Source organism: Meriones unguiculatus, chromosome 6 (genome assembly GCF_030254825.1).
Source record: "Meriones unguiculatus strain TT.TT164.6M chromosome 6, Bangor_MerUng_6.1, whole genome shotgun sequence".
NCBI lineage: Eukaryota > Metazoa > Chordata > Mammalia > Rodentia > Muridae > Meriones > Meriones unguiculatus.
The window spans coordinates 47,863,124-47,890,063 of record NC_083354.1 but is presented as its reverse complement, the minus strand read 5'-3'; the positions used below and the strand labels follow the sequence as shown (position 1 = coordinate 47,890,063).

General features: G+C 48.5%; 1 protein-coding gene across 2 annotated transcripts in view; it reads left to right on the top strand.

Moving 5' to 3' along the window:
• The first annotated feature begins 12,521 nt into the window (after window positions 1–12,521).
• The window catches only part of Rab6b (RAB6B, member RAS oncogene family), a 61,374-nt gene continuing 46,955 nt past the window's right edge, over window positions 12,522–26,940 (top strand). Inside the window, exon 1 of one of the 2 annotated variants that reach the window (XM_060385410.1) lies at window positions 12,522–12,918. In XM_060385410.1, coding sequence (XP_060241393.1) covers window positions 12,849–12,918 — 70 coding nt within the window. In that variant the 5' untranslated portion in view covers window positions 12,522–12,848. Of the gene's footprint in view, window positions 12,919–15,555; window positions 15,590–26,940 lie in introns of those variants that run through there. The other variant, XM_060385411.1, reaches the window with a different exon arrangement.

The following is a 26,940-nucleotide window of genomic DNA, read 5'->3' as shown; positions in this document are numbered from 1 at the left end:
ATACAACAAACTGAACAAAAAGCTTCTGTAAATAAGTATTATAGAAATTGTAAATTTATTACAAGGTATGAGAAAGAATATTTTAAAAAATTAGAAGGAACAATAAACCATTTTTTTTTAAAGCCATTCAGAAAAGGTCTCACTCTATAGCTCTGGAAGGCCTGTACCTTGCTAGAATGATCAGACTGGCTTCCAAGTCACAGAGGTCTACCTGCCTCTGTCTCCCTCATGCTGGGTTTAAAAGAATGTGCCACCACACCTGGCATAGGCATAGTTTTTTTTAAAAAAATATGTTCTTGAAGATGCTGGAGGAGTAACAAGATAGTAAAGAAAAAGAGAGTTTGGAAAAGGGTTTATTTGACTGTCATTTCCAAGTTCAAGTCCATCGATCATTTCAGGAGAGTCGGGGAGGAACTCAAGCAGCTAGTCGCGTTACATCCACAGTCAAGAGCAAAGAGAGAATAAAGGCACACACACCTGCCTGGTTTGCTCCCTCTCAACTAGCTTTCTCCTCTCTCATAAGAGATTCCCAAGAGCCCCAGATGCTGGACATGAACCTGATGGATTTTGTGTTCGTCCTGCTGGGTTTTGATTTTGTTTTAGCCAGAGATTTTCAGTTATGCCCCCCATTCTTTGGAATAAGAATGCATAGGGAATAGTGCTGCCTGCTGTGATCTGGGCCTTTCCACATCAACTAACAATCAAGACAGTCCCCCACAGACAAACCTCGTCTTGACAGTCTCTCATTGAGATTCTCTCCCCAAGATGATTGTGGCAAGGTGACAACAAAAACTAGCCAGTATATCCAGATTGTAGATTATGAAGCTATTGGGTATGCACACTAAAATAATGCCTACTAAACTCAAAGAGGTTTTTAAATGGTAAGTTTGAAATATTTAGAGAGAGAACAGAAAAACATATTTTTTAAAATATAGTGGACTTGAAAAATAAGAACATGGATATTCTAGATCTTAAAGGCAATAGCAAAAGTTAGGAAATCACTGGGTAAACAGAGCCAAAGAGAAAGTTAGGAAACTGGAAGGTTAATCAAAAGAAAATATCCACAAAGCAGCATGGAGTGACAAAAGAATGGAACATGTAAGATAAATAAATCACTAAGAAGGTGTGGTTACTACTCTTGATTGTCAACTTGACACATTTAGAATAACCTGGGAAATAAATCTCCAGTGTGTCTGTGAGGGAGACATTTCCAGGGAGGTTTAACTGAGTGGGGAAACCCACCCTGAGCTTGGGCAATGCGTCATGACAATCTCAGATGCAATAAAAAGTACAAAGAGGGCAGAGTGCCAGCATCCATCCCTCCTGCTTCTTGTCTTGGACACAATTTGAGAGGCTGCCTCAAGTTCCTGCCACTCTGCCTTACCCGTCATGGTCCATTATACCCTCAAACCGTGAATTAAAATCAACCCTTCCTCCCTTCTGGAAGAAGAGAGGTAAGGAAGAGAGAAGGTCTAACTTTAAGAAGAGTCCTGGAAAGAGGGAAAGGAAAGAGTGATATGAAAGAAGTACCTTTTAAGGGCTGAGAATTTTCCAAAGCCCGTGATATGAAAGACATTTAGTGTGGCAAGGGAAGGAGAGTTAAGGCTGCGGATAAAGCGGTCAGAGGTGGCTGTGGTTCTTAGTAATTATTGTTCCATTAATAAGTATCTAATGCACTCAGACAACAGAAAGCATCCCTTATGGGCAAGATACCACCCAGGCAGAGCTTCGGGATACTAAGTAAATTTCATCTGAAAAAAAAAAAAAAAAAGTGACCGAAAGGAATAGCGGAATAGCATTCGAGGAGCCCTGCTGGAGAACAGAAGACCTGAGAAATGTTTTCTTAGGTTCAGTATACAGAAATGACTGTGGCTGTGGTCCAAAGGGACCAGGCTATATCTCAGGCTAACAGCAGGACTTGGCATCATTCAAATGACTGCTTATTTTACAGGCATACAAGCCCGGGGGAGGGGGCTTGCACTAAGGGTCCAGGCTGTTGCTGAGGCCAAGCAACAGGATTGTATAGCAGGATCAAATTCCTTGCATGGAACTCTTGAGAGGACTGTGTTCAGAATTGTGAAGGTGAAGGTGAGGCTGCAGTGGAGCGCTCAGGGTCCCGGCGATGCCAGAGCTTTGGGTGTTTCACTGAGGAAACTGCTGTCACTGAGTGGAGACAGTCCAGGGGAGATGACACAGGAGCAAACAGCAGACCGAGAAGAGCGGGGCTTCCCAAGTCCATGGGAGCCCAGAGGATGTCGCCAAGAGCCCCGGATGCTGGATGTGAAGCTGCTGGGTCTGGTGTTTGTCCTGCCGGGTTTTGGTTTTGTTTTAGCCAGAGCTTTCCTGATATGGCCCCATTCTTCCCTTTTGGAATAATGCTTTTTACGCCATAATGACCACATGTTTGAAGCCTGTGACTTGCTTCTTTGACTACACAAGTTAAGAGATTTCCTTATCTTACAAGTGACTTTGGACTTCTTTGGGGATTACTGAAGCTTGGGGAGTTCTTAGAGATACGCTAAATATATTTCGTACTATGAGATGGACAGGAGACTTTCAGAATCAGGAGTGAAATGTTATGGTCTAGAGCGAAATATTTGAGTATCAAGTTACCAAAAAGTTGTAATTGTGGTGGTTAACTTAGACACCTGAGGTATTGTGGCACAGTTTTGGTTGTGTCTACGAGAACTTTTCTAGAGAGGATTGAAGAGGATTGGCCAGACCTGTGGATGATTTAGCATCCTGGAATGACTGAAAAAAAAAAAAAAAAAAAAAAGGAGGAGGAGGAGATCAATAGATCAATTGAGCGCTGACATTTTTCCTGCTCTGTTTTCTGTTCCACTGAGAAGCTGGGAGGTGAAAGTTCACAGGTGAGAGTCATTCTTTTCCTGTCATGGTGGATTGACACCCTCAGACCATGAGCCAAAATAAATAGATTTTTCCCATAAGTTATGTCTCGTCAGGTATTCGGTCATATCAGCAAGAAAAGTAAGTGATACACTTGTTTCAAAACCATGTTGGCCTAAGAATTCAGTAACTTAGCATTAATATCCCATCAAAGAGGTAATATGTCACTTTAAAATGACTCTAAACTTATCAACATGAGGCATTCTTCACAATTTTCTCATACTTTTGCAGCCAATGTATATAATAGCAGTGACTGTAATTAAAATATGTCTATTGATTCATTTTCAAGAACTGTTTCAAGCCATCATTTTTGTTTTATTTTATGAAAAGCTGCAAAATAAATGTTTGTTCTTATTTTGCCAGGTCATAAATAATTTCTCTTCTCTTTGCCATTTCAAAATTAGATACTTCACATGAGAGTGTGATCCCAGGGAGGAAACAAATTCCACTGACGTTTTTATCTTTGCTTATTGAATATCTGGCCGACATTTGTTTTGGATTTCTGATAGGTCTGGGTTATTTCCTTAAAATTGCTGGAACATTTTCTAGCATGATCAGGCATAATTTTATTTATATCTAGCTGAAATTTTTGACATATACATATAAAATACTCAAAATATTCTTATTTCTGATTCAGTTCAGACTTTTAGGCCACAAATGGATACTATTTCGTAAACTAATTTGGAAACTCTCAAAGATCTCATATCAAAATACAACAGAACATGGGTTACTTAAACTTTAAAAAGTACCTGTAATTTTTCTAACTTTGGACCAATTATCTTTGTTATTATGAAGTCTATAGAAAATTATCAGGTGCCTTAACTGAAGATCAACTTTAAAAAGATCTTTCTTGTCCTCATATTTTAATTATAATTTACATAACTGAAATTAGAAGTTATTTTTGCCATTTCTCCATTTAAAATGTTATTGTTGTTATTTTGGATGCAAGAATGTCAGTTATCTTATTTGGCCAAAATTACAATTTAGTTCTTGGGAAACATACTAAATATCTAATTCTGATTTCTAGATAATAGTTCCATTACTTCTTTTTGACCTGTAATGAGATTATTAGCAATTTCAGTGTTAGTTGAAAATAGCTATGACTCTTGTCTAATTTGGGTTTGTTTGTTTGATTGATTGATTGACTTTGATTTTTTGAGACAGGGTTTCTCCGTGTAGCCCTGGAATTCCTGGAACTCACTCTGTACACAAGGCTGACCTCAAACTCGGAGATCTGCCTGTCTCTGCCTCCATAGTGCTGGGATTAAAGGCATGTGCCATCATTTATTTTTTTCTAATTTTTTAGACAGGAACTGAATGTTTGTTGTTGTACGCCGCGTTAAGTTTTAGTTGCTCTCATTGTGACATTTGTATATAACTTCCTCCAGTTTCTTCTTTTCTTTTTGTTTGTGTACTCTCGTGTGTGTGTGTGTGTGTGTGTGTGTGTGTGTGTGTGTGTGTGTTTAGAATAGAGATCAGGGTGCCTTCCTTGACTGACTTCCAGTTTACCTTTGAAACAGGTCTCTCACTGAGCCTGAAGCTCACCAATTTGGCCAGACTGGCTGGCCAGCAAGCATCTCCACCTCCTCGCACTGAGTTCACAGGCATGCATACCCGCGCCCAGCTTTCATGTGGGTGCTGGGATCAAACTCAGGTCCTCATGCTTGTGCAGCAAGAGCTTGACAGGTGGAGCCAGCTCCCAGACCCCTGCTCTCTTTTTCTTTTGTTCATGGTACTATGGTCTCCTCTAGAGTCTACGTTTACACTTCTATTTTATCCTTAAAGCTTTGTACACTCCGTTTCTCTTTAATGAATTAGTTACTGTGTGGAGTGTGTGGAGTGTGTGTCGTATGCACATACATGTGGTTGCATGTGCTTGTGTGTATATGCAGAAGTCAGAGAAGGAGGTCAGGTGCCCCGCTCTGTCACTCTCCGTGTTATTCCCTTGAGGCAGGGTCTCTCCCTGAACCTGTATCGAGGCTGGCAGGGAGCAAGCCCCGGTGATCCTCCTGTCCCTATACCATGGCAGTGAAGGGTTTTCCAGATTCATGCGACCATACCCGCTTTTTAATGTGGGTTCTTGGCATTTGAACTCAGGTTCCCAGACTAGCCCACACAGCAAGCTTTATTACCCAGTAAGCCATTTCCATAGACCCTATAGAGTCACTTTCTAAACTAGGAAAATAATTTCATTAGTAATTACATCTTATATAGGTCCCACTGTACCTATATTATCTGGATATAATATTACACCATTATACTGATATATAAATATGTAAAAAAAATTCATGCTGAGTCAATCCATTAGCACTGACTAGAAACACAAAGTGCTTATGCATAATTATAGAAAATCCTGTGACACAGTGATACAATAGGTTATGTAATGCAACAATTAGAGCAAATTACACTCCATAAAAATTATAAAGCCGTGTTTTTAAAGGAAAATATTTTGTCCTGTTTCGGTGTTTAAGTTTTGATATTGATATTAGCCATATTTTTGTGGAAAACAGCCCAGAAACTTCTTCAAAGCTAGCCATATGACAGAAAAAAATATAACTCCTGGGCACTCATGCCAGTGGTCCGGAGGTATATATTAACACCAAGATCTGTATGTGAATATAGATGGCAGCCTTATTTGTAATCTCCCCAATTTGAAACAATAAAATGGTGCTGTAATTGACAAACAAAATTAAAAAAACAATAACCTATCTAAATAATGGAATCTACCAAACAATAATAAAAATAAGTGAACAATTTAGTCCATCCACAAAATGGATGATGCTTAACCAGTTTTTCTAAGTGAGATAATATAGATCCCAAAGGCTATTTGTATTGAATGATCCCATTTGTGTGACATTCTTGGAAGGACAAAGCCAAAGGAGCAGAAAGCAGGTCAGAGGCTGCCTGAGACTGGGGAGAAGGGGTTTATTCATTGTTGTGAGTGAGAGAAGGGACTCCAAGGACCGTTCTGTGTGGTGCTGTGACAGTGGACATGTCATGCAAGAGCTGTAGGATTAGTACAATAAATGGTTTCGCAGTATGGAAATGTCACATGCAAACTAGCCTGTCAGGAGAGTCCAAGGTGGGATGCAGGCTCATAGGTGAGTCGAGCTCTGTTGTAAATTAATGGCACAAACATGCCTTAGTTTGTTTTCCTCTTACTGTGGTAAAATACTCTGATAAAAAAACAAAAACAAAACATAAGGGTTTGTGTTGGCTAGTTTTTTGTCACCTTCAACCAAGATGGGTCATCTGGGAAGAGGGGACCCCAGCAGAGAAAATGTTTCCATCGTATTGGCCTGTAGGCGAGTCCGTAGGGACATTTTCTTGATTGACTGATGTAGGAAGGACCCAGCCCACTGGGAACAGTACCACTCCTGGTAGGTGATCCTGGATTCTATAAAAACAAAAACAAAACAAAACAAAAAACAGGTTCAGCAAGCCACGAGGAGCAAGCCAGTAAGCACTCTTCCTCTATGTCCTCTGCTTTAGTTCCTGCCTCCCGGTTCCTGCCCTGACTTCCCTCAGTGATGGACTGTCTGTAGTCTGGGAGGTAAAATAAATCCTTTCCTCCTTAGTTTGCTTTTGGTCCTCGTGCTTATCACAGCAATAGAAACCAAAGTAGAACTGGGTTCATTTTAGCTCACAATTCAAAAACAAATTTTTTTTTCGAAGGCAAATAACCTCATACATAGGAGGCTTCATTTTGGAAGATCCAATTCACTTAAGTGAAGAAAGCCTGACTTCAAGGAGTTCCCTGCTCCTTGAAAGGAACTGCCTACACAAGTGTTTCCCCAAGGCCAGCACACAGAAGCTGATATGACAATGGTTCAGGGGTACCAGGCTCCATCCCAAGCTAGTAGCTGAATCTGACAGTGTGAAGGATAGAAAATTTAAAGACTTTTGATGAGAGGCTGAGGCCTGGCAGTGTGTAGTAGGGCCGGGGTCCCTGAATGGAGGTACCAAGACACCATTGTGTCAAGCTGTGAAAGTGAAGCCTTGGTTGTAATTGAGACCTCAGGATGTCAGGTGTGTCAGAACTCTGCGATATTTGTCTGTCAAGGGGAACGGCAGGCAGGGAGGGGAGGTGGCATAGGAGAGGATCTGTGTGGCTACAGGTGGCCGAGTCAGAGGAGTGACGCTGCCTAAGCCTTTTAGAGCCCAGTTGATTACCAGCTCCAGATGCTGGACAGGAAGCTGCAGAATTTGCTATTTGCCCTGGTGGGTTTTGCGTTGGTGTGATTGGCCTTTGCTATGCCCTGGTTCTTCCATTTTTAAATATATTTACTCCATGTCTTTATATGTTGGAAATGTGTTATTATTATCATAATTGTCATTATATAGGAGCTGACAGATAAGAGACTTTGGATTTTTAAAATACTGAAATTGTTAAAGACTATGGGGAACTTTAATGTTGGAATGAATGCATGTTCTGTGGTCACGAGCCTACGGGGAGAAGAAATGAAAGAGTGTATTAGTTACTTTTCTGTTGCTGGATAAAACACCATAACCAGACATGACTTACAAAAGAGAGAGCTAATTTTGGCTTACAGTTCCAACGGGAGAGTCCATAATGACGGATGAGGCATGGTAGCTGATTGCCTCAGCAGGGAGTTTGTAAGATCACATCTCCAACCACAAACAGAGAACAGGGGGGAAAAAACAACAACTAGAAATGGGACAAGGCTATAAGCTTTGATGGCCAGGCCCAGCTGACATACTTCTAACAGTAAGGTTCCAACTTCCAAAGATTCCATTAAAACCAGAGGCCAAGAGTTGAAATAGTAAGCCCATGGGAGACATTTCTCACACAAATCACAGAGAGGGTTATGGCTTCAAATTGTTGTGCTTGACACCCTTCCCCCACCCACACCAAGGCTCAGGAAACACCAAGCAAGAAGAGAAGAAAACTGCAAGATCCAGAAGCCAAAAAACAGTGTCTTCTGGTTTTCTTGTATATGACGGGACCCCTGCACTCATGAGCTCACAGCAGCTATGGCTGTCTGCACAAGAATCACAGAAGGTAAACCAACAAATACTATCAATAAATCAAAAGTGCATTGTTTAAGATGATCAAGGCAATCAATAAACCTCTAGACAGAATTCTGGGAGGTGGGGATGGAGGCAGGGAAGAAGACATATATAAACTGTCAATATCTGGAAGAGGAGACATATCACTACAGAGTTTACATATTAAACGATTAATAAAGCAACATTACAAATAGCTTCACATAAATAAATTGGACAGCTTAAGTGGAAAAATTCTTTGAAAGATACTGACTGTTGGTGATCCCTCAAGAAAACAAATAAGCTAAAGAGCCTAGTCTCTACTGAAGAAACTGAATTGGTATTTTTTAAATCTTCCCATAAAGAAAAACCAAGAATTAATGGCTTTATTAGTTAATTCCAAGCAACTTATTTTTTTTTTTCCCATTGGAAACAAAAATCTTATCTGGGCATGGTGGCTCACATCTTTAATCCCAGCACTCAGGAGGCAAAGGTAGATGGATCTCTGAGTTTGAGGTCTGCCTGCTCTACAGAGGACAACCGGAGCTACACAGAGAAACCCTGTTTCAAAAACCCAAAAATCTTTATTTACGTGTGTCTGTGAGTGTGCGCTACATGTGTGTGAGTGCCCATGGAGACCAGAAGAGGGAGTCAGGCCCCCCTTGAGCTGGTCGTGAGCTGCCTGATGTGGGTGCTAAGAATGGAACTCTGGTCCTCCGGAAGCCCAGGAAATGCTCTTAAGCGCTGACTCATCTCCTGAGTCCTTCCATCCAGCTTTTAAAGAAGTAATACCAATTCTGTACAAACTCTTGCCAGAAACTGATGACGCCCTTGTACTTCTCAGTTCATCTTGTGAGGCCAAGCACGACTTTTGCTACCCAAACCAAATGATATTATAAGAGAAAAAAATCGCAGGCCAACATCACTCACAAAAGTAGACAAAAAAAAAAAAAAAATGCCAAATTTTAGGTCAAATTTAACTTTTACATATAAAAGAATAGCTTATTATAATGAAGTAAGGTTTCTTCAGGGAATAAGCAGGCCACTGTGGTCTACACCATCGCGTTGTCTCTCGGTGCTGAGTGAGATGAGCAAACAGGATCTCGGGAATCTCCATGGACTTACCCTGAGTGGAAAAGAAAAGCCAGCCCTCTAACGTGACACAATATGTCATTTCGCTCAGATTCTTGAGATGATGAGTTTAAGGAAACTAAGCAGCTCAGTGATTGAGAGTGGGAACCGGAGGGTCCTCATGGCGATGGGGATGCTTTCTTCTTGATTGTGTATACACAGGCCGTGACAACAAACTTGCAAGATGCTACCGTGAAGGAAGGGGGGGGAGATAAAGGACCCACAGGGTCTGTCTTTCTTGCAACTGCTTGTGAACATATAATGACTTCCAAATAAAGAGTCATTTGTGGTACTTTTTTTTTTTTTTTTTTACATAAATAGCCAAGGGCGGTTATCCAAGATCTTTTTGAAGAACATGAGGAAACATCGGGAGAAAGGTAGGTATATGCTCTGGCAACGATCTTTGGTGTGATCAAAGCGTGTGCTAGGTTCTACCTCCTGACATATCTCCTCCATGCAGAGCTTTGGAACCTTTTCACGGAGCATCAGGAGACTGACAGAGAACATTCCTATCCACACCATTTGCAGAGCAGAAAGAGGGCTGGGTGCTCTTTCCGTGGTTAATTTCCTGGCTCTGCTAAGGTATTGTGGTTATGTAAGATGTTATCGTGGGGTTGTTGGATGAAGAGACACAGAAACTTCCTGTACTATTTTTTGAAACCTCTATGTTAGTCTAAAATTATTTTAAGCTTTAAAAACTGGACACATTTTTACTGAAAATGGTTTCGAAATTGGGGCAGACAGCAGAATACTAAGCAGTCGTGGGAACGAAAGCCTCTGTACCACAACGGGAATCTTGGGAGCAGGATGAGAGGGAAAGTGCAAGTCATAGGACTGAGTTTGAAATATAAATTCTAAAGACTCAAAAGAAATGGAAGTGTTGAGAGGTTCATCTAAGCAGGCTGCAGCTGAAAGAGAAGCCAGAGTTTGGGTTTTCTGAGTGGGGGAAAGAAGAAAAGGGGGGGGGACACACTCAGGGGCATAAAAAATATTAGGAGGCAGGTGATGCGATTTTTCCTCATCCAGAGAAGTCACTCAATGGATGCTATGTGGAAGAAACTCTCTCTAATGAGGTTGCCAACTCCAGGCTTATAGTGGCTACTTTTTCTGTAACATGGGAATGTCTGATACCCCAGGACAGAATAAGGATAGTCCCTTCCCCCAAAAAGATAAAAGGAGTGAAACTGTAGGAGAGAGGCTTGGAACAGAGCAGACTCCTAGTGTCTGAAGCTAGGACTCCCACAGCCTGAAGATCACGCGAGCCCTGCTAGACTACAGGAGCCAGGCCAGCAGACCGAGCTTTCATCTTTAGAACTAGAGGCATCTTCACTGGAAGAATCCTGCGATATATTTGAGTCCATAGTTGGACTTGAATACATTGAGCCCAGATGGACTTGGATTTAGGCCCCATGAGCCGCCTCAGAGGCTTAGAGGTGCCCAGAGGGCCCCTGCCTCATTCCTCCTTCCCAAATGCCCACCCTACCTGTGTGAAGGACCAGACATTCAGAGAGAAGGCACAGGGTCACTTGATCAGAGAAGTATGGTCAGGACCGAGGGAGGCTCTCCCTGAAGACTTCGCTTTCTCCATCACACCTCCCTCCCTTTCTCCTGCCTCAGTGATGTCCTCAAGGCCAGCATGAGAGGCTGTGAGGAGAAGGGACAATGTGATCTCTTTGGGTGCCTTGGCCTCCACTGGCCTTTTAATCACAGGCTGGGAGGGCTATGGCTTAGGAGTAGTTTCCTCTTTGCAGGGGATGGGGGTGCAACAGGTGAGAGGGGGTGGGAGTAAGAGAATAGGGGTGGGAGTAAGAGAATAGGGGTGGGGGTGTCCAACCTCTTGACACTGAGACACAACATTGCTGTCTACAAACTTGACACTAGAAAACCAGGAAATGGAACCAATGACAATAACAAGAAAGTTGCAAAAAAAAAAAAAAAAAATTAAAACTCAGCCCGATATGTCATAATGTTTTATATAAGAGTACAGTGTTGGGGGGGGGGAGGTGCATTCATAGCTATCTCACAAGCCATGTGACCTGTGGATACACCCGCCAGAACTCTCTTCAGCCCATGCTGATTCCTGAGACGGCTGTTAATTCAGGGCAAGGAGTGGAGTGAAAGCTGGGAGAGTTATCCTGAGCCCTGTGCTAAGCACAGCATGCTTACTGCATCTCAGGGAGCTGACCTCCAACCCCAGGGACTCCAAACCAAAGAAGACCTCGAGGAAAGAACAGTTACTCCAATTTGAGTTTTAGACTTTAATCCGAACATTCGGCAACTACTTCCTAAGCTCGGAGCGAAGGTCCTCAGGACCCCGGGTGGAAACTCAGCGGCTGTTTCCATTGAGTTTCCTTCGAGGCTTTAACAGGCCGTGGGAGACTCTAGTGGGTACATTCTGGGTAAATTCACAAACGTCCCCTGGGAAATCTGTAGGCCTGGGGGTGCATTACACTCCTGGCTCTCTTTGTGTCACACACACGATGCATTCCGGAACGTTCCCAAACAAGCATTCCCTGAATGGCCCCAGAAGGTCGAGACCAGCGGGTGGCAGGAGAGAAAGAGTGGGGCTTTGTAAAGCCTCAATTAACCGGATGTTTTAGATTGGGCTGTTTTGGAGGGGTGTGTGTGCATTTAGTCCTAGTCTGGCGGTGACTCTTTGCTCTCACCCCATTGTGTGTGCCCTGCAAGCACAGAGGTGAATAGGAGATGGATCTTGGGGCTCATTACCCAAATAAACCTAACTAGCGGGGCGGAAGACTGTGATTGGACTGGTGGCCTCAGGGTCAAAAAGAGGCAGGGCGCTGTCCTGGGGTTAGTGGAATTGACTTCCTCCAGGCCTTCTTTCCCACGGAACAGGTTAGGATTCAAACCAGTGGGTCTGCCATCAGCATGTGCTCTGGCCAGCTCTGCGGGGGGACAAGCACAGACCCCTCCCCATGAAGAGTTTGGGCCAGAGAGAGCCAGCTAGAGGCCACCAGGGGCGACAGAGGAGCCCCACCCCGAGTCTGCGCCAGGTATATCTGCACTTCTTCCTCCTCACCACCACACCACACACTGGCCCTTTCCTACCTTCCCGCCCTGTCCGACCACCGTTCTGCGCATCTGTGTCTGAGAAAGAGGAAGGGACCCGCATCTAGGTGTCAAAGACCAGAGGCAAAGGTCTCCTTGACCACATCATGTCTTCCCCCCCACCCAAGTGGGTGAGGGAGACAGAAGTAGCCAGGCAGAGCGAACCGCCCTAAAGGGACACCTTTCGTGGGCACCAGGGGAGGTGGCTCTCCAGAGCGGGCTGCGGCGGCGGGGAGTTGGGGGTGCTGGCGCACGCCTCCCCACATCCCAGCCCCGCAAACCCACGAGCCCCGCATGACATCAGAGGCTGGGGAGCGCGCAGAGCGCAGGCGCGGGCGGAGCAGGCGGGCGGGAGGGGGCGCGTGGCGCTGCTCCGAGAGCGCTTCTCCGCCCAGCTCGGTCCCTGCACCCCTCTCCGCCCGTGCCTGCCTCCCTGCCCGCGCCGAGCCTCGGGCGTCCACAGCGCGCCCGCCGCCCGTGCAGCCAGCGCCACCTTTGGCTGCGCCGCGCACCCTGCCTCCTCCCTTTCCGCCGTCGCCGCCGCCGTCGGACACGCAGCCGCAGGCCGGGGCCGGGCAGCAGCTGGGGAGTCAGGGGCGCGCGCAGCCAGCCCTTCCCCCTCCGGCTCCCGCACCGCCCGCCGCCTCCCCTCGCCCTCCTCCTCTCCCCTCCCTGCTCCTTCGCCGCTTCCTCCTCCTCCTCCTCCTCCTCTCCCGGCCCCAGCTGCCAGCACCATGTCCGCAGGGGGAGATTTTGGGAACCCGCTGCGAAAATTCAAGTTGGTGTTCCTGGGGGAGCAGAGCGGTGAGTACTCGGCGTATTCTCTCGGCTCGGAGCCGAGTCCTTTTTCCCCACGCCGCCCATTCAACCACCCCACTGGGGACCCTCCCAGCCCGGACTCGCCGAGGCCCTTCCACGCCCCGGTGGAGGAGAGGGATGCAGATGGAGAGAAGGGGCCGGCTCGGGCGGGGCCGGGCTGGAGAGGACCCGGGGCGGGGGGAAAGGATGGGGACTGCTTCGGGGTCAGGGGATGAGGGTGAGGGTGGGATCTGGGTAGGGGTACCCGGTGCAGGTGCGTCCGGGAGGACTGAGGGCGGCGGCTGGCTCGGCAGCTCTGGGCGCCGGGCTCGCGGGCTCGCTGACTAGCTCGCACTGCGGCACCGGCTGCGGAGCACCCTGCAGGTGTCTGGGTGCCGGCGGAGGATGTGGGCGAGGGGACAGGAGCCTCTCTTGAGAGAGTGAGGTGGGGCTGGGGGCTGGTTGCCCCCTCCTCAAGGTTGCGCCCGAGGGGTTCCTTGCGGACCCTGCCTGGACCGGTCCAGCTCAGGAGCAGATGGTCGCTGGGAAATGGGGGACACACCTGTCCCTTTTTGAAAAGAGTGGGTGCAGGTGAGGAACGGGGCACTTAGCACTTAGCTCCTGTGTCTTACATCCGAATGGGCAGAAGATTCTAGACCCGGTGTCCTTCGCTAATGCATTATTAGCAGCCTCTTTGGGGCTCAGGGGTGTGGATCGTGAAAGTGAAGATTCTCCCCGTAGCAGATGACTTGGGGGATGGTACAGAGGCATCTCGTGTCAAGGAGCTTGGCAGTGGGCAGAGAAAGGCCTAGGCGACACGCCCTGCCTAGCTTCCCTGCCCCCTCCAGAGAGCATCAGTGGAGCCGGTGGATTCTCCCACCCCCCATCTCCCAGCTCACCGCCCTTCTTGGGGGAGGGGAGGTCACCGTGGCAGCCAGCCAGAGCCCAAGGAAGGGGAGACTGAGGGTTTCTTTGCTCCTCAGGAGCCTCCCCAATCCCCAGGTTGGTCCAAGGTGGCAAGCCCAGATTGAAGAGCAGCGACCCCTCCGATACCTGTAGAAAGGAGTGGCTGGCTCCACGAGAGCCTCGGTCCAGGAGCCTCATCACCAGAGGGTTAAGAGACAGGCTGGGCTCTGAGCATTTCTGCTGGAGAAAAAGGGGATCCCCAGGGGGGCGGGATCCCCAGCTCTAGCTCTGTAAACCAGTCCTGCTAGCTGGTTTAGAGGCCAAGAGAAGGAAGGCTGTGGGAGGACCTGGAGGGCTCAGGCACAGTGCGGCTATGACGTGTTCCTGTGGGCTGTGGAGGTCACATGGCCACCTCCGGTCTGCTCAGTACCTGAGATGGAGGCTTGGGATCCCGGTGGTAGAAGTGTTTCCCTGTCCTGGAGAGCTGGGTTTGGGACATTTCCCATCACACCCCGCCCAGCTGGATTAGACAGCTGGGTCTGATTAGATCCCCAGGTCACAAAGGACACCTCCATTCCCCGCTGTGTGGAGAGGATTTGGGTGCACCTCAGCCCTTGGAGGGAACCAGCAGGGTACAACAGCCTTGGGATGGAAGTCTCAACTGCGTTGTTGTTTGCCTAATTTGAGGCTTCTTTGACACTCGGCTTGTGTCTCTGAATAATGAGTGGCCGGAAGCAGCCCTTAGGCCTCCTTTTTACCCTAGAACCCAGACTTTTGCTAGAGTCTCAAAGAACATTTGTTTATTCCAAGCCTGAACACAGTTCTGTAAAGAATCATTAGTGGTGAGTTTGAGTGAAAACTCTGGGCTCCCTTAGAAACTGGGCTGATGGGCGGAAGCCCCCTGCTAAGAGTTCTGACAACCCCTGCAGGTCTGAAGTCACAGAAATGAGAGCCTACCTTTCCCTGCGTGCTCATGTGGGGAGAGAGCTCCAGGGAAGGGGGAGGGCTTGTCCAGAGACCCACTGTGAGTTGTGAGCACTTTGGGAGCAGGAATCCACACCTGTCTACCATTTTCCACTAGTGTGGCATTGGGAATAGGATGACCTTCAGTGTGGGAAGCCAAGTCTGGAACCTCTTTGAGAGAAAATATGGGCTCAGGAATAGCTTGTTTGGGTGATCGGGTGGGAATGCCCGGCTAGTTGGTTGGGGGCAGGGTTCCTGGGCCCTTGGAACATAATCTAGCAGCGAGATTGACGGCCGGCCACGTTGCTCTCTTCTGGCAGACAGCCTGAAGTCCCTGAATAATTCCTTCCTCTTAGTTGTGTCATTGTTGAGTCGTTTACCTCAGGTTTACAGAGCTCCCGGTGTCTGCGAGTTGCAGGCTATATATATCCTCAAGCCCGGTGCGGTGAGGCTGCTGCCGCCCCGTTCTATCTTACCTCTGCACAGTTTTGCATCCCAGCATCCTCTGCAGCCTGTGCTGTGGAGGGAGGACCCTGACGTCTGATCTAAACCCTACCCTAGCTCTCCCTTCCCATGTGATCTTGGAGGCCCCCTTGCCCTCTATACTAGGGCACTTGAGCCAGATGCACCTGAATGCTGAAACATAAGCTTGCCTATAGGAGCTGAGTCTGCTGGTGACAGGGGACGGAGGCAGCTGGAAGGACACAGCCTTCTCCTGATCTCTATTCCTGGTTTTGTGGTGGCATCCCTCCAGACTGGTGGGCAGAGACAGCTGGATTCCCAGGAGGAATGTCAGGCTTGGAGCAGGGTAAGGAAGAAGCTACCTTGGGGCAGATAATCAACCACAGGTAGGCGTGAGGCCTCCAGAAGTACCAAGGAGCTGGTCCAAATGGGTCACCTTTGAGTGCCCACCCACTAGAAGATACCTCCAGGCTTGAAGAGAGCATGCCAGCCGAGTGAGTGGTATAGCACCTGGCCTACGGACTATAGACTGGCTGGCAGTGCCAGCCCCGCATGACGTGGGATCCTGGGCGGGTGCTGTGGACCTAGGGTGAGGTACTTCCTGTCTGGGTCTTTCTGGTTAGCCCTAACACGGAGGGCAATGGTGGGGAGCGCAAGAGGGTGACGCACACCAGACGCACACCGAAAAAGACAGGCAGGAGCAGGTGTCTCAGGGACAGTGCTCCTGCAAGGTTGCCATCTTCCTCCCAAGTTACCAGAGCCTTCGAGGGGCTCTAGCCTTCACCAGACGACACATCTCGGTGTGTGTGGTGGAGGTGGGGGCGGGGAGGAAGAATTGAGAGATGCAAGGTGAGCTGTCTGCTGTCGCACACTGAGGCTGCAGGCCAGGTGCCTCTGTAGGCCTGGGTGCCAAGGGGTAGGGGTAGATTCCAGAGAATGTCCTCTTCCCTTAACTCCAGCTCTGTGCAGCGGTCAACAGTGACTCTAAGGCAGTGGTGTTCAACCTCCCTAAAGCTGCGACCCTTTAGCGCAGTTCCTCATGTGGTGGCGACCCATCCAACCATAAAATTACTTCATTGCTGCTTCATAACTGTAATTTTGCTACTGTTACGGATCGTAATATAAATATCTGATATGCAGGATATCTGATCTGTGACCCGGGGCATCTCTCAAAACCACAGGTTGAGAACCGATGCCGTCAGGGCCCTGGGTGGCTGGCACTCTGCGGAAACTGGCCTCCACGTCCTCTCCAATTAAGGGTTAAGGAACATCTGTCCACAGGCCAAGCCCCATTCCCCCTGCAGCCACCCTACACACCAGCACATAACAGCCCTTTATGAGTTTGGTGATGTGCCTGCTGTCCCTTGCAGATATGTTCTCCTCCTGGCAACTCCCAGGCCTGTCGGGACACAGACAGACGCAGCTTTGACTTTTATAATGAGCATTTTAAAACATACTCGGTCACGTGCTGTCCCATGACCCCCCCCCCTTCTGTTGTCTCAGTCAACTACAGATTTTAATTTAAGGATTTTGGGGTGAGTTTTAAGTGCCTGAGTGGGTGACCAAAGCACTTTGAGAGGATTGTATCTTAGTCATCTCCTGCTCCCTCTTGCTCCCTCCTCCCATCTGTGGGCTGGATGTGCTCACCAAAGATCTTGATTTGAAAATGGTGACATCCTTGATGTGTGAGATTTGTTGATGGCCTGTCAGCAGATTACCAGTGAAGGGAGTCAAGGCGGCTTTGTGGAGCATTCCTTCATCCTGGCACCTGCCACTTTCTCATGCCAGATGCTTCTTACTGAGGATACTTGGAAGTTTTTTTTTTTTTTTTTTCCTGAGAATTGCATCATTTTGCCATGATCATGCCCAAGGACCTGATACTCCTAAGGATCCCCCAACTCCCTTTATATCTCTGAAGAAATGTGGGGGTGTTTCTATACTACCAGAGGTGGGAAAGGACACATCAGACCAGAGCAGATCTTTTGGAGACCTGGACTAGAGCACCTCACTGCTCTGTGCCAAGTTGCTCATCTTGCCTTTTCTTTTTTAATTTTCTCCCCCTCTGCCCCCACACCCCATGCTAGCACAAGAGAGAGAACCTTGGATGTTGGGTACAGACATAGAGCCCTTGATTTGTTTGTTTGTTTCAGGAAGTGTGTAGGAGAGAATCACATGGACGCTGAGATGAGTATAGCTGTGCTTTCTGTTACTATAATGAAACACCTGAGTCAAGCGAGCTCGGTAAGGAAAGCAGATTTATTTAGCTCACATTCTGGAGGGGCAAGGACACAGTGCTGGCATTGGCTCAGTTCTGGTGAGGCTCTCATAGCAGATGACATCACAGTGGCCACAGAGATGGGAGTGATTATGAGAGCATGAGGTCACATTACCACAGGACCATTTCCAGTGGATCAACGTCCTCCTTGTCTGTTGTCTGTCTTATTTATTTGTGTAGGGTTGGTGATAGGAAGGTGGAAAGGGTCTTATAGAGGCCTCACTGGCTTTGAACTCCCTGTGTAAATGAGAATGACCTTGAACCCTCCTACCTCCACCTCCTGAGTTCCAGGGATTGGATCCAGGGCCTCCTGCATGCTAGATTAAGCTTTCTACCACCTGTGCTAAACCCATGGTCCTGCCTCTTAAAAAGACTCACTACCACCAGAGGTCCAAACCACATCCTGACCAGAGACTTAAGGTTAACCAGTATGTTAATGCCAAAGATAGATGGACACAAGAGAACTTAGCAGTGGAGAGAGAAGAAACTAAAGTGTCTCCACAATAATCACCAGCTTCTAAATAATGCAATTGTCATTATTTGTAGTCCCCAAATGGTCATAAATCATTTTAGAAATATAACAAAACAGCTTCCTGTCCTTTTCTTCCATGCTGCATCCCTAAAATCAGTCCGTGTTGCCCTGACATTCATTGCAGACTGTCCTTGGCAGACCTGGGAGAGAGGTATCATGAGTGTTATACCCACCCCGCTCTCCACACCCAGCTTCTCCACTCAGTGTCTCTCACTGCTGCTGGACACACAGGGCTGCCTGTCTCTCTAAATAAATTGTGGGGCAGAACCCTTCAGGGAGCTGAAAGGTTAGGTAGAAGAGCAAAATCCATAAGCAGGATTGGACTACTTTTGTGGGCATTTTGTGTCTCTGTCTGTCTGTCTGTCTGTGATCCGTTGTTGTTGTTTCTCACTTCTAAGAAGAGAAAATGGAAGCGCTCTTGGCAGGGGTTGCCAGGGAGAAGTACCAGACACGCCCTGAGATGGGCAGCTCTTTTGTTCCAGCCAGAAAGACAGGCTGCTGGGAAACGGGGCTCCAGGCAGGGCCTGGGGACTTGACGTCCCAAGGGGACTGGGAATGTCAGGAAGTCTTTGTTTCTAGAACCGATGCTGGCTGGCTTCTCGGGGCTCCTGAAGAGGTCTATATCATATGCCTGGGCTTCAAAAGTCAATTTTTCTTCATTATTTCTTTAACTTTTGCTTGGAACCAAGAAGGATCATTTTAAAGGGTGAAAAAAAATTTTTGTTGCCATGAATACTTTTTATTGCTTTAATAGTGCAGTTTATTTTTAGCAGAAAAACATATTTATTTTGTTCTCTTGGTAACAAGACCAGTGGGAGCCCAGGTAACTGGGCCTACATACCTTGCAAGGCCTGGCACCGTCTCCAGGGGGTGACATGCCCAAGGGACAGGCCTGGGTCCTGAATGATACAGATGCTGGAGTGGCCTTGAGGGCAGAATTGATTCTTTAACGTGGTCTCCAAGAAATGCGTAGAGAGGCCGGCTGCCTGTGTCCTTCCTCCGTGAACCGCAGCTGGCTGTCCCCAGCTCAGACCTGGCTGCTGCAAGCTCTCCAGGAGAACTTTGTACCTTCCTGGTCACCCTGTGAAAAACATGCAGTGACTGTTATTTTGTGGTTCATGAGGCAAGAAGAGGCTTGGAGAGAGCTGGTCCCGCCTGCCATCCGTGTAGCAGAATTAGAATTTGGAGCACCAGGGCGTGGGAGAGACAGCTGAGTCAGGAGTGTAGCCATCTTGCAAACGTGAATAGCTGGCTGAGTTTGATCCCCAAAAGTCACATAAGAAGTGGGGTGTGACGGCAGATGCTTGTAATCCCAGCACCGGGGAGGCAGAGGCAGGTGCATCCCTGTTCAGAGCAGCACTGGGCCTAAGGTAAGCGGGTCTTTGAGCCCAGCACAGGGAGGATGGGCCTTTAGGACGGAGCAGTTCCTCCATGCAGGAGGCTGGTGGTGGCCGGCACTGTCTCTCCGCATCGTGAATTGCTTACCTGGGAGGAGGGAGGTTAGGATCAAGGGGTCAGCCAGCTCCACCCTGGCACCCCTCTCCCGATGTGTGTTTGGTCCATCCTGTACTTCCTGTCACCAGAAGGCATCTCTTCCACATAGGGGTTGCCTAAGATGAAGGCGGCAAGGAAGGTGACAGCCCTCAGGCACTCAGTGCTCAGGAAAGGGAAGGAGCCAGAACCAAGGTGGGTGACCAAGGTGGCCCTGCCCGAGCTCCTGCTCCATCACTGTGTCAGACTTCCCGAGTCCTGGGCTGCTGCCCCAGCTCACACCCGCGCTGCTGGGACAGTGTTTGCGGTGCTGTAGGACCACGCACACTCACGTTCCTCAGTGGTCATGACCTTGCTGGAGCTTCAGAGATCAAATGTGTGAGCACACTGGTACGTGGTTAAAGCTCACGCACCAGTCGGCTTTGTCAATAAATTGTGACAGAGCCTCCTCCCCACCCCCTCTTGACCTTGCAACTGTCAGAGAATGAGTAGAGGCTTAGGGAGCATTTCTTCAGGTAAGCTGCAAGCCACACCCCAGGATGGCACAGTTGCTCCTCCCTTTGACAGCTGAAGAAAAGGAGGCTCTGAAAGAGGAGGCTTCCGTGTACAGCAGTCGAGCCAAAAGGGAGCCACTGCTCTGTGGGATAGAGAGCTGGGCCTCTGGCTCTGTGTTTGCCCCTGCTCATCACTCCTCAGTGGCAGGAAGTAGCACCCGTCTCAAGAGCCTTACCCCTCGAGGGCCACCAAAGCCCCTCAGGGGAAGAGCACCCCATCTTCCCCGACGGACTACAGGGGCAGAAGCTGTGTGTGATGTGCCTTGAGGCACATGGACTGTGCAGAGCAGCACTCGGCCTAAGGTAAGTAGGAAGAAGCCCCACTGCCGGAGAGGTTGTTATAAATAGGAAGCATTATATACAGAAGCAAGGCTGTGGCCGTGGTCTGCTTGAGGGGGTCCTGGAAAGCTTCTCAGAGGTTTTAGGTGAGTGGGAAAACAGCTACAGGCATGGGGGTGCAGTAGAGGGCTTAGGGCCCCTAGAGAACTGAGCCTGGCTCAGGGCCGCTGGACCCTGGTCCCCTGCAGGTGTAGGAGTAGGGCCTACAGAAGATGGCAGGGCCAGGCTGGTATCTGAGCCTTTCCTGTAGAGAGTGACAACCCATGGAGGTTCTAACACAGGAGGCCCGTGCTCGTGGGTTAGGAGACAAAGGTAGGATGTGGCCCATCTGAAGGTCCAAGTGACCGAAGCAGGTCAGACAGAGGACATCTTACCTTGACCCTTTGATGAACAGGGAGTTGGGCATAGGACTAAGCAATGGAGGCATGTAGACCATGTTTCTCATTTTTCTCCCCTGACCAGCAGGCCAGGAGGGAGCCACAGGTGTAGCCAAAGGGAAGAGAGAGACCAAGGATGTGCTGAGTCAGGGAGGGCGGTGCTGCCTGCCTCCAGCACAGGCTCGCACAGCAGCCACGCTAGGGCGCCACCTTAAGGGGCTTGCTGGCCTCCCACGGGGCTTCTAGAGCCAGGACGCTTTGGCAGTTCTAGGTAGTGGTGCTATCCGTCCCAGGGTTCTGACCAAGTCCAATTAAAGGCTGAAGGTTCTGTCAAACTGTTGCTGGTTCTTGGGCATAGTATGTTGTGATTGTGAAGGACAAGAAATGGACTGTGGCCCAGTCGGGCAGCAGGGGGAAAAGGAGGACTGCCTGGTGCTTGCTGGAGGACCTCCGTCATCTCCACTGCCGGAGTGCTTCCTGTGTGGGTTTTGAGTGATGCTGAACCCTTCATCGTCTCCCTCTCCCGGGAGTCTACAGATGCCGCGGTAATAAAGTCACACCTGGAACTGAGCCCTCTGCTTTTTCTGGAGAGAACACCCCCAGGTTATTTTGAAGTTCTCAGCACATCCTGCATGCAGCCCTGGAGCCTGGAGGTCCTTAGCTCTGATTCACTGGGCTTCCTTCCCTTCCCTACACCCCACCAGAATACTTCAGGGCACTGCCCAGATCACAAGGAGTAGGAGGCCTGGACCAGGCACCTGGCCAGACCTGGTCCTTTTCTATGCACACCAGAAAATGGAGGACCCCCCCCCCATGTGGGGGCTAGGAAAAGTGCTCTTCTCCAGCCCTGAGAACAACAGAAGGGCTGATAGAGCCGGCATCGCCTGGCATCTGCTGTTTGGGGGTCCAGGTGTGGCGTGGGGAGCTAGGCAGAGGTGCGCCCCAGTGCCTGGTCCCATAGACACCGCAGAGTAGCCCTCCGTTCTGCCTTCATCCCTGCAGGGAGAAAGGTCTGATGGTTAGGAGACCTGTGAGGTAGAGTTCCAGGGGATCAGCCCCAGTCCCAGCAGCAGGAGGGGGAAGGGAAATGCTTGTGAGGTGGAAAGCTGCCTCTCTTGCAAGCCTGTCACTGTGAGTCCCAGCTTCTCAGATGTCCTTCCCCTGACTGCAGGCGGAACTTGTGACTTGCTGCTAGCCTATACGGTATGGCAGAGGTGGCAGGAGGTCGCTCGTTTAGCTGAGTCGTGTCACTGGGAAAGGTAGCAGGATAGTTTGTGCCTTGACTATTTCTTTTTATCAATTAAAGTTTATTCTTTAAAAATGTCACACATGTCTACAAGTGTACTTTGACCGTGTCCACCCCTTATTTCCCCAACTCTAGCTCCCCCGAAGGACACTGCTCTCCACCATATTTTTTGAGACAGGGTTTCCTCAGTGAACCTGGAGCTCACTGATTGGCTAGATTAGCTGCTAAGTGAGCCCCGGGGGATTCTCCTTTCTCCACTTCCTGTGCTAAGATTTATAGGCATTTGACTTTTCACACAGGCAGTGGGGATCTGAACTCACATCCTCACGCTTGTGTGGCAAGCCCTTCACCCACTGAGCCATCTCCCGCGCCCCTCTTGATTGTTGTATTAGAAAGCTGTTCCTCCAGGCCTCAAAGACATAAGCTGCCCCACCATGTAGAAGTGTGTACAGAGAGGAGTTCTGTGGCTGGGAGCTGTGGCTGGCCTCTAAGAAGAAAATACAGCCACCACCCAGCAAGAGCGTGAGATTCCACACCTGCACCCACGGGGACCCGAATTCTGTCTGCAGTTTTCTGAGCTTGGAGGAGGATTTCAGAAGAGAAACGCAGCCCAGCAGACACCTCATTTGTGACCTTGTGAGACACCAGGAGGAGTCTCCAACCCATAGCCATGCCTGGATTCCTAGCCCCCAGGGACTGAGAGGTTATAAAGGGGCATTGTTTTAAGCCATGGTGACAATTACTGGTGGTAGATGGTTACACAGCAACGGATAGTTTATGCAGAGGAGAGAAAGATATTAGGGGGAGGAGAGGAAGTGGGGTTCTCAGGCACTGCTCTGGGTCAAGCGGCTGCCCAGGCCTGACCTGTGAAACCCCAATGCATAATCTTCTTGTGTTCTTCATGTGTTCCCAAAGAAACCCCTTGGTTCCTGGAGTCTTCCCCTGCCGCATGTAGGGCTAGAACATTCTAGAGGCCCTTCTTGTCAGGCCGTTGGGTGCTGAGGCCATGCTGATCGATGACTTTCCCAGGAACCAGGCAGAGCTGTACTGACCCTTGGCATTCCCCATTGCGTGTTTCCTCAGGGGTGGGGTGGGGGTGCAGGTGTCTTAGCAGGTGGAACCTTCCTGGTCTGATGACACATTAGTGACCCTGTGGGTTCATGTCAGCGGTAAGGATGGGAGTGAAAGGAACAGCATCTGAGGCCAAGCGCTCAGTTGTGCATTGGAAGAGACAGCCTGGCTATGGCTCTGCTATGTCCCGTTAGGCAGGTGGCCCCTCTTTTCTGGCTTCAGGTCTCCCTGAAAATATCAGCTCTAGAATCTCCTGTGGCTTCAAACATTACAGAGATGCTTTTGAGAATGGCTCCTTAGAGACCTAGATCTCACAGAGTCCTGGGGAGACTCTGAATATTTACCTGATTCCCCCTTTCCCCATCCAGTCTGGTGCCTGGCCAGCAACCATCTGTGTTCCACAAAAGCTGGGGTTCCAGATGGCCCATGTCCACTCACAGGCCCATGGTCCTGAGGTCTCCAGTGCATTTTCCTTCCTTGTGGTACTTCAGCAGGAGATCTGCCCCTATGCAGGTGTCATTACATATGTGTGAGGAGCAGGAGGATGATTGATTTTGGCTGAATGGGTCTACAAGTTTCTCTCTTGCTCTTGTGTTCCCATTTCTATCTGGCTCGAGGGGGACAGGGTTGAGCCACTGTCCATCTTCTGCTGGGCCAGCAGAGTGGTGAGTAGCTCTGTGAGGGTCTGCAAGAGGACAGGAAGAGGGCCTAGGGCCCACAGAGAACATCAGAAGCAGCCCCGTATACTCACGGAGACCAAGAGTATCCTGGCTTGCCAGTTGACACCATGCTACACAGCCCCACAGTTCCTCTGGGAAGGGAGTGGACTTCTGAGAAGATGCTTGCCAACATCAGTCATCAGGCCTCTTCCACACTTCCCAGCAAGCTTGTACCATTGCCATGCCAAAGCTGTGACCCTAGTTTTGTGATCTCTAAGTTACTGCAAGTCTCTGTGACAACTTAGGAAACATAGTCATGCCTCTTAGCCCTCTGTCCACCATCTTGACACCTTACCTTCTTTTTGTATTGCCAAGACTTTTAACATCCACAGCACCAGCCTTGGGAAGAAAAGGATGAACGGGTCCATTACTTTGCCAAACTCATGGCTGGCTGAGCCAAGACATCCTGTTAGATAAGCTATTGTATTAACGGGGACCTTTTCAAGAGATGGGGGAGGGAAGGCTAATGGTAATGCACATCTCCCTTCTCTACAGAATGTTTGTATTCATGATGGAATAGTTCTGCAACCACTCAGACGTGTGGACACAGTTGGCCTGTAGGGTCTGGTTGGAGTTGGGCTGAGCCTCAGTGTAAGGGAATGGGCGTATGCTTGCCCACTCCAGTGTGCCTTCCCTGGGAAGCCAAGGGTTGCTGCGTGTGGTGTGGGTGAGCACCTGCCAGTGCAGTGTGTCTGTCATTCTAAGTGTCTTTACTTGGCCCTTCGGGGAAGACGCCATACCTTCCTGAAGTTGCTATGAGTATGTAATGCTGTGAGGCAGAAAGGAGTCAGACTGGGTAGGTTGGCTGGGGTTGGAGTAGTTCAGTAGCCCATGGTGGGGTGCCAAGGGTTCAGGGGCATCTTAGAAACCCTGAAGGTGATGTTCTTGACCGTCAGGCTGAACAGCAAGAAGCCCAGGGAAATGAAGGCGTTTCCACACAGACCTGTTGTACTGACCATGTGTGTGTATTATGTACATCTTAGATATCAGTGGAGGCCTGTGAAAACAACAGCTCAACTCAATCCTCTTTCTCCCTGAGGCTTGAACGTATGTATAGTAATATTCCTGCTTCTTAGGGAAATTTCACATTAACCAGGAGCTGGCGAGATGCTCAGGCATTAAGAGCAGAATGACTCAGAAGACCCAAGTTTGATTTCTAGCACCTACATTGGTTGGCTTATGACCATTGCAACTCCAGCTCCAGGAGTTCTGGTATCCTTTTCTGGCCTCCTCGGGTACTGCACCCATTATGCACACACATCCTCTTCTCATGCATATAAACACATACTTAAAAATAAAATCTTTAAAAAAAAATTATATTCACCGGCACATTTGTTCAATCAGACAGAATACACCATTTCCTGAATATACCAGATACCTCAGAGACATACATACATATGTACATACATAGAAACATATAAAACTAAAATAACATTTTCCCTTTATTTGTCCTTTATTTTGGCATACTTTAGGCTTATAAAAGAGTTACAAAAGTAATATAAAGATTTCCCATTTGCCTTTTATCCCAGGACCCCCAATTTTAAAAATTGTACTACTCCCATAGAATTCTTAAGGCTTCCGTGAGATGGCTATTTCTCTCCCCATGGCATGAACGAGGAGGCTGAACCCCAGAGAGGGTGGTAACCAGCAGACCAGAGGCAGAGCCAAGATCGAAAGGCAGGCCCCTTGGTCCTCACAGCAGCTGTGCTGATGTCAAGGCTGTGCGAATCTCTGGATGTCTCACCTCTGCCCTTAGAGTCCTAGGCCAGAGGCCTAACTCCGAGGGTTCCAACATGTCAGGTCACTTAACTCCAAAGAAAGCAGGGATAATGGCGGAAAGGCGGGGAGGGAATTTAATCACCAGAGCTAGCTGGAATGGGACACAAACTCCACTGAGCATTTGCAGTCCACCCTCTGGGAACTGGCTCAAGCTTTGGTTTTAAATAGAGGGAAGTAAGAGGCATGCCATGCGCAGTCTTGGCTGAGCCGGTCTAGGCGGTTATCATGGGAGTTCCGGCTCTGCTAGGTAGCTGAAGTGCTTGCTTGAGGTGTGCAGGCCAATTCCCTTCGAGACAGTTGCTTCTGTGGAGGACTTTCTGCTGCTGGTATCCAGGTAGGTGATGGCAGGTGTAAAGCAATGAATAGCTGCTCCCTGGAACTTCGAGTTCCCATTTGTTTTGTTTGGAGGGGAGAGTGTGTTGAGCAGAACATTGTCTACATACTTTCAGGCTTGAAGGGGAGTGAGATAAGCCACTGGTTATTGCACGGACCTTCCTTGAATGACTAACACGCCTGTGCGTAGTTAAGCAGAGTTGGAACCTATGTTTGAGACAGGGTCTCAGTATGTAGGAGACCAGCCTGCTTCTGCCTCCTGAGTGTTGGGATTAAAGGGGGGCACCAGGACATCCAGCTCTGACCCTAAGTTGAAGACCAAAGAGAAAGATGTGGGAGTTTTAGTTACCTTGTGAGCCCAGTGAAGAGCCATGTTTTTTAGTAAAGGAAATTTCCATATGCCTGTTGTATCATTCCAGAGTAACAAGGATTATTTTTTTTCCTCATAATTCTCTCGGGCTTATTGTCATTTTTGTTTAAACAAGTCAGTTGTCTTCAAAGGGATCTGTATGGCAAAAGTCTTGGTAGTTGCCCATGTCCTGTTCGTGTCTATCATTCTCTTGTGTCAGGCCACATTTTCACCCAATGCCATCTCCCGTATTCCTGAAGAATTTCCATTAACGTTTTTGTCATGAGGATCTGCTAGTGATAAATTCTGTTAGCTTTTGTATGTATGTATGTAGATAGATAGATAGATAGATAGATAGATAGATAGATAGATAGATAGATAGAATGAACCTCTTTAGCTTGCTTTTAAAGATATTATCCGTGGGTATATAATTCTAAACTAATACTTAGTGTAAGTTTTTATTTCAGAACTTTACAGATGTTATGCCAATGTTTGTTTGTTTTGTTTTGTGTTTTTGCCTTAGGGCTGGGAATTGAACCAGGGCCTAGTGTGTGCTGAGCACTCCATTGTCTTCTTGCTCTATTGCTTTAGGGAAGAGCTCTGCTGCCCCTTATTTTCCCTTCTTGGTGCAT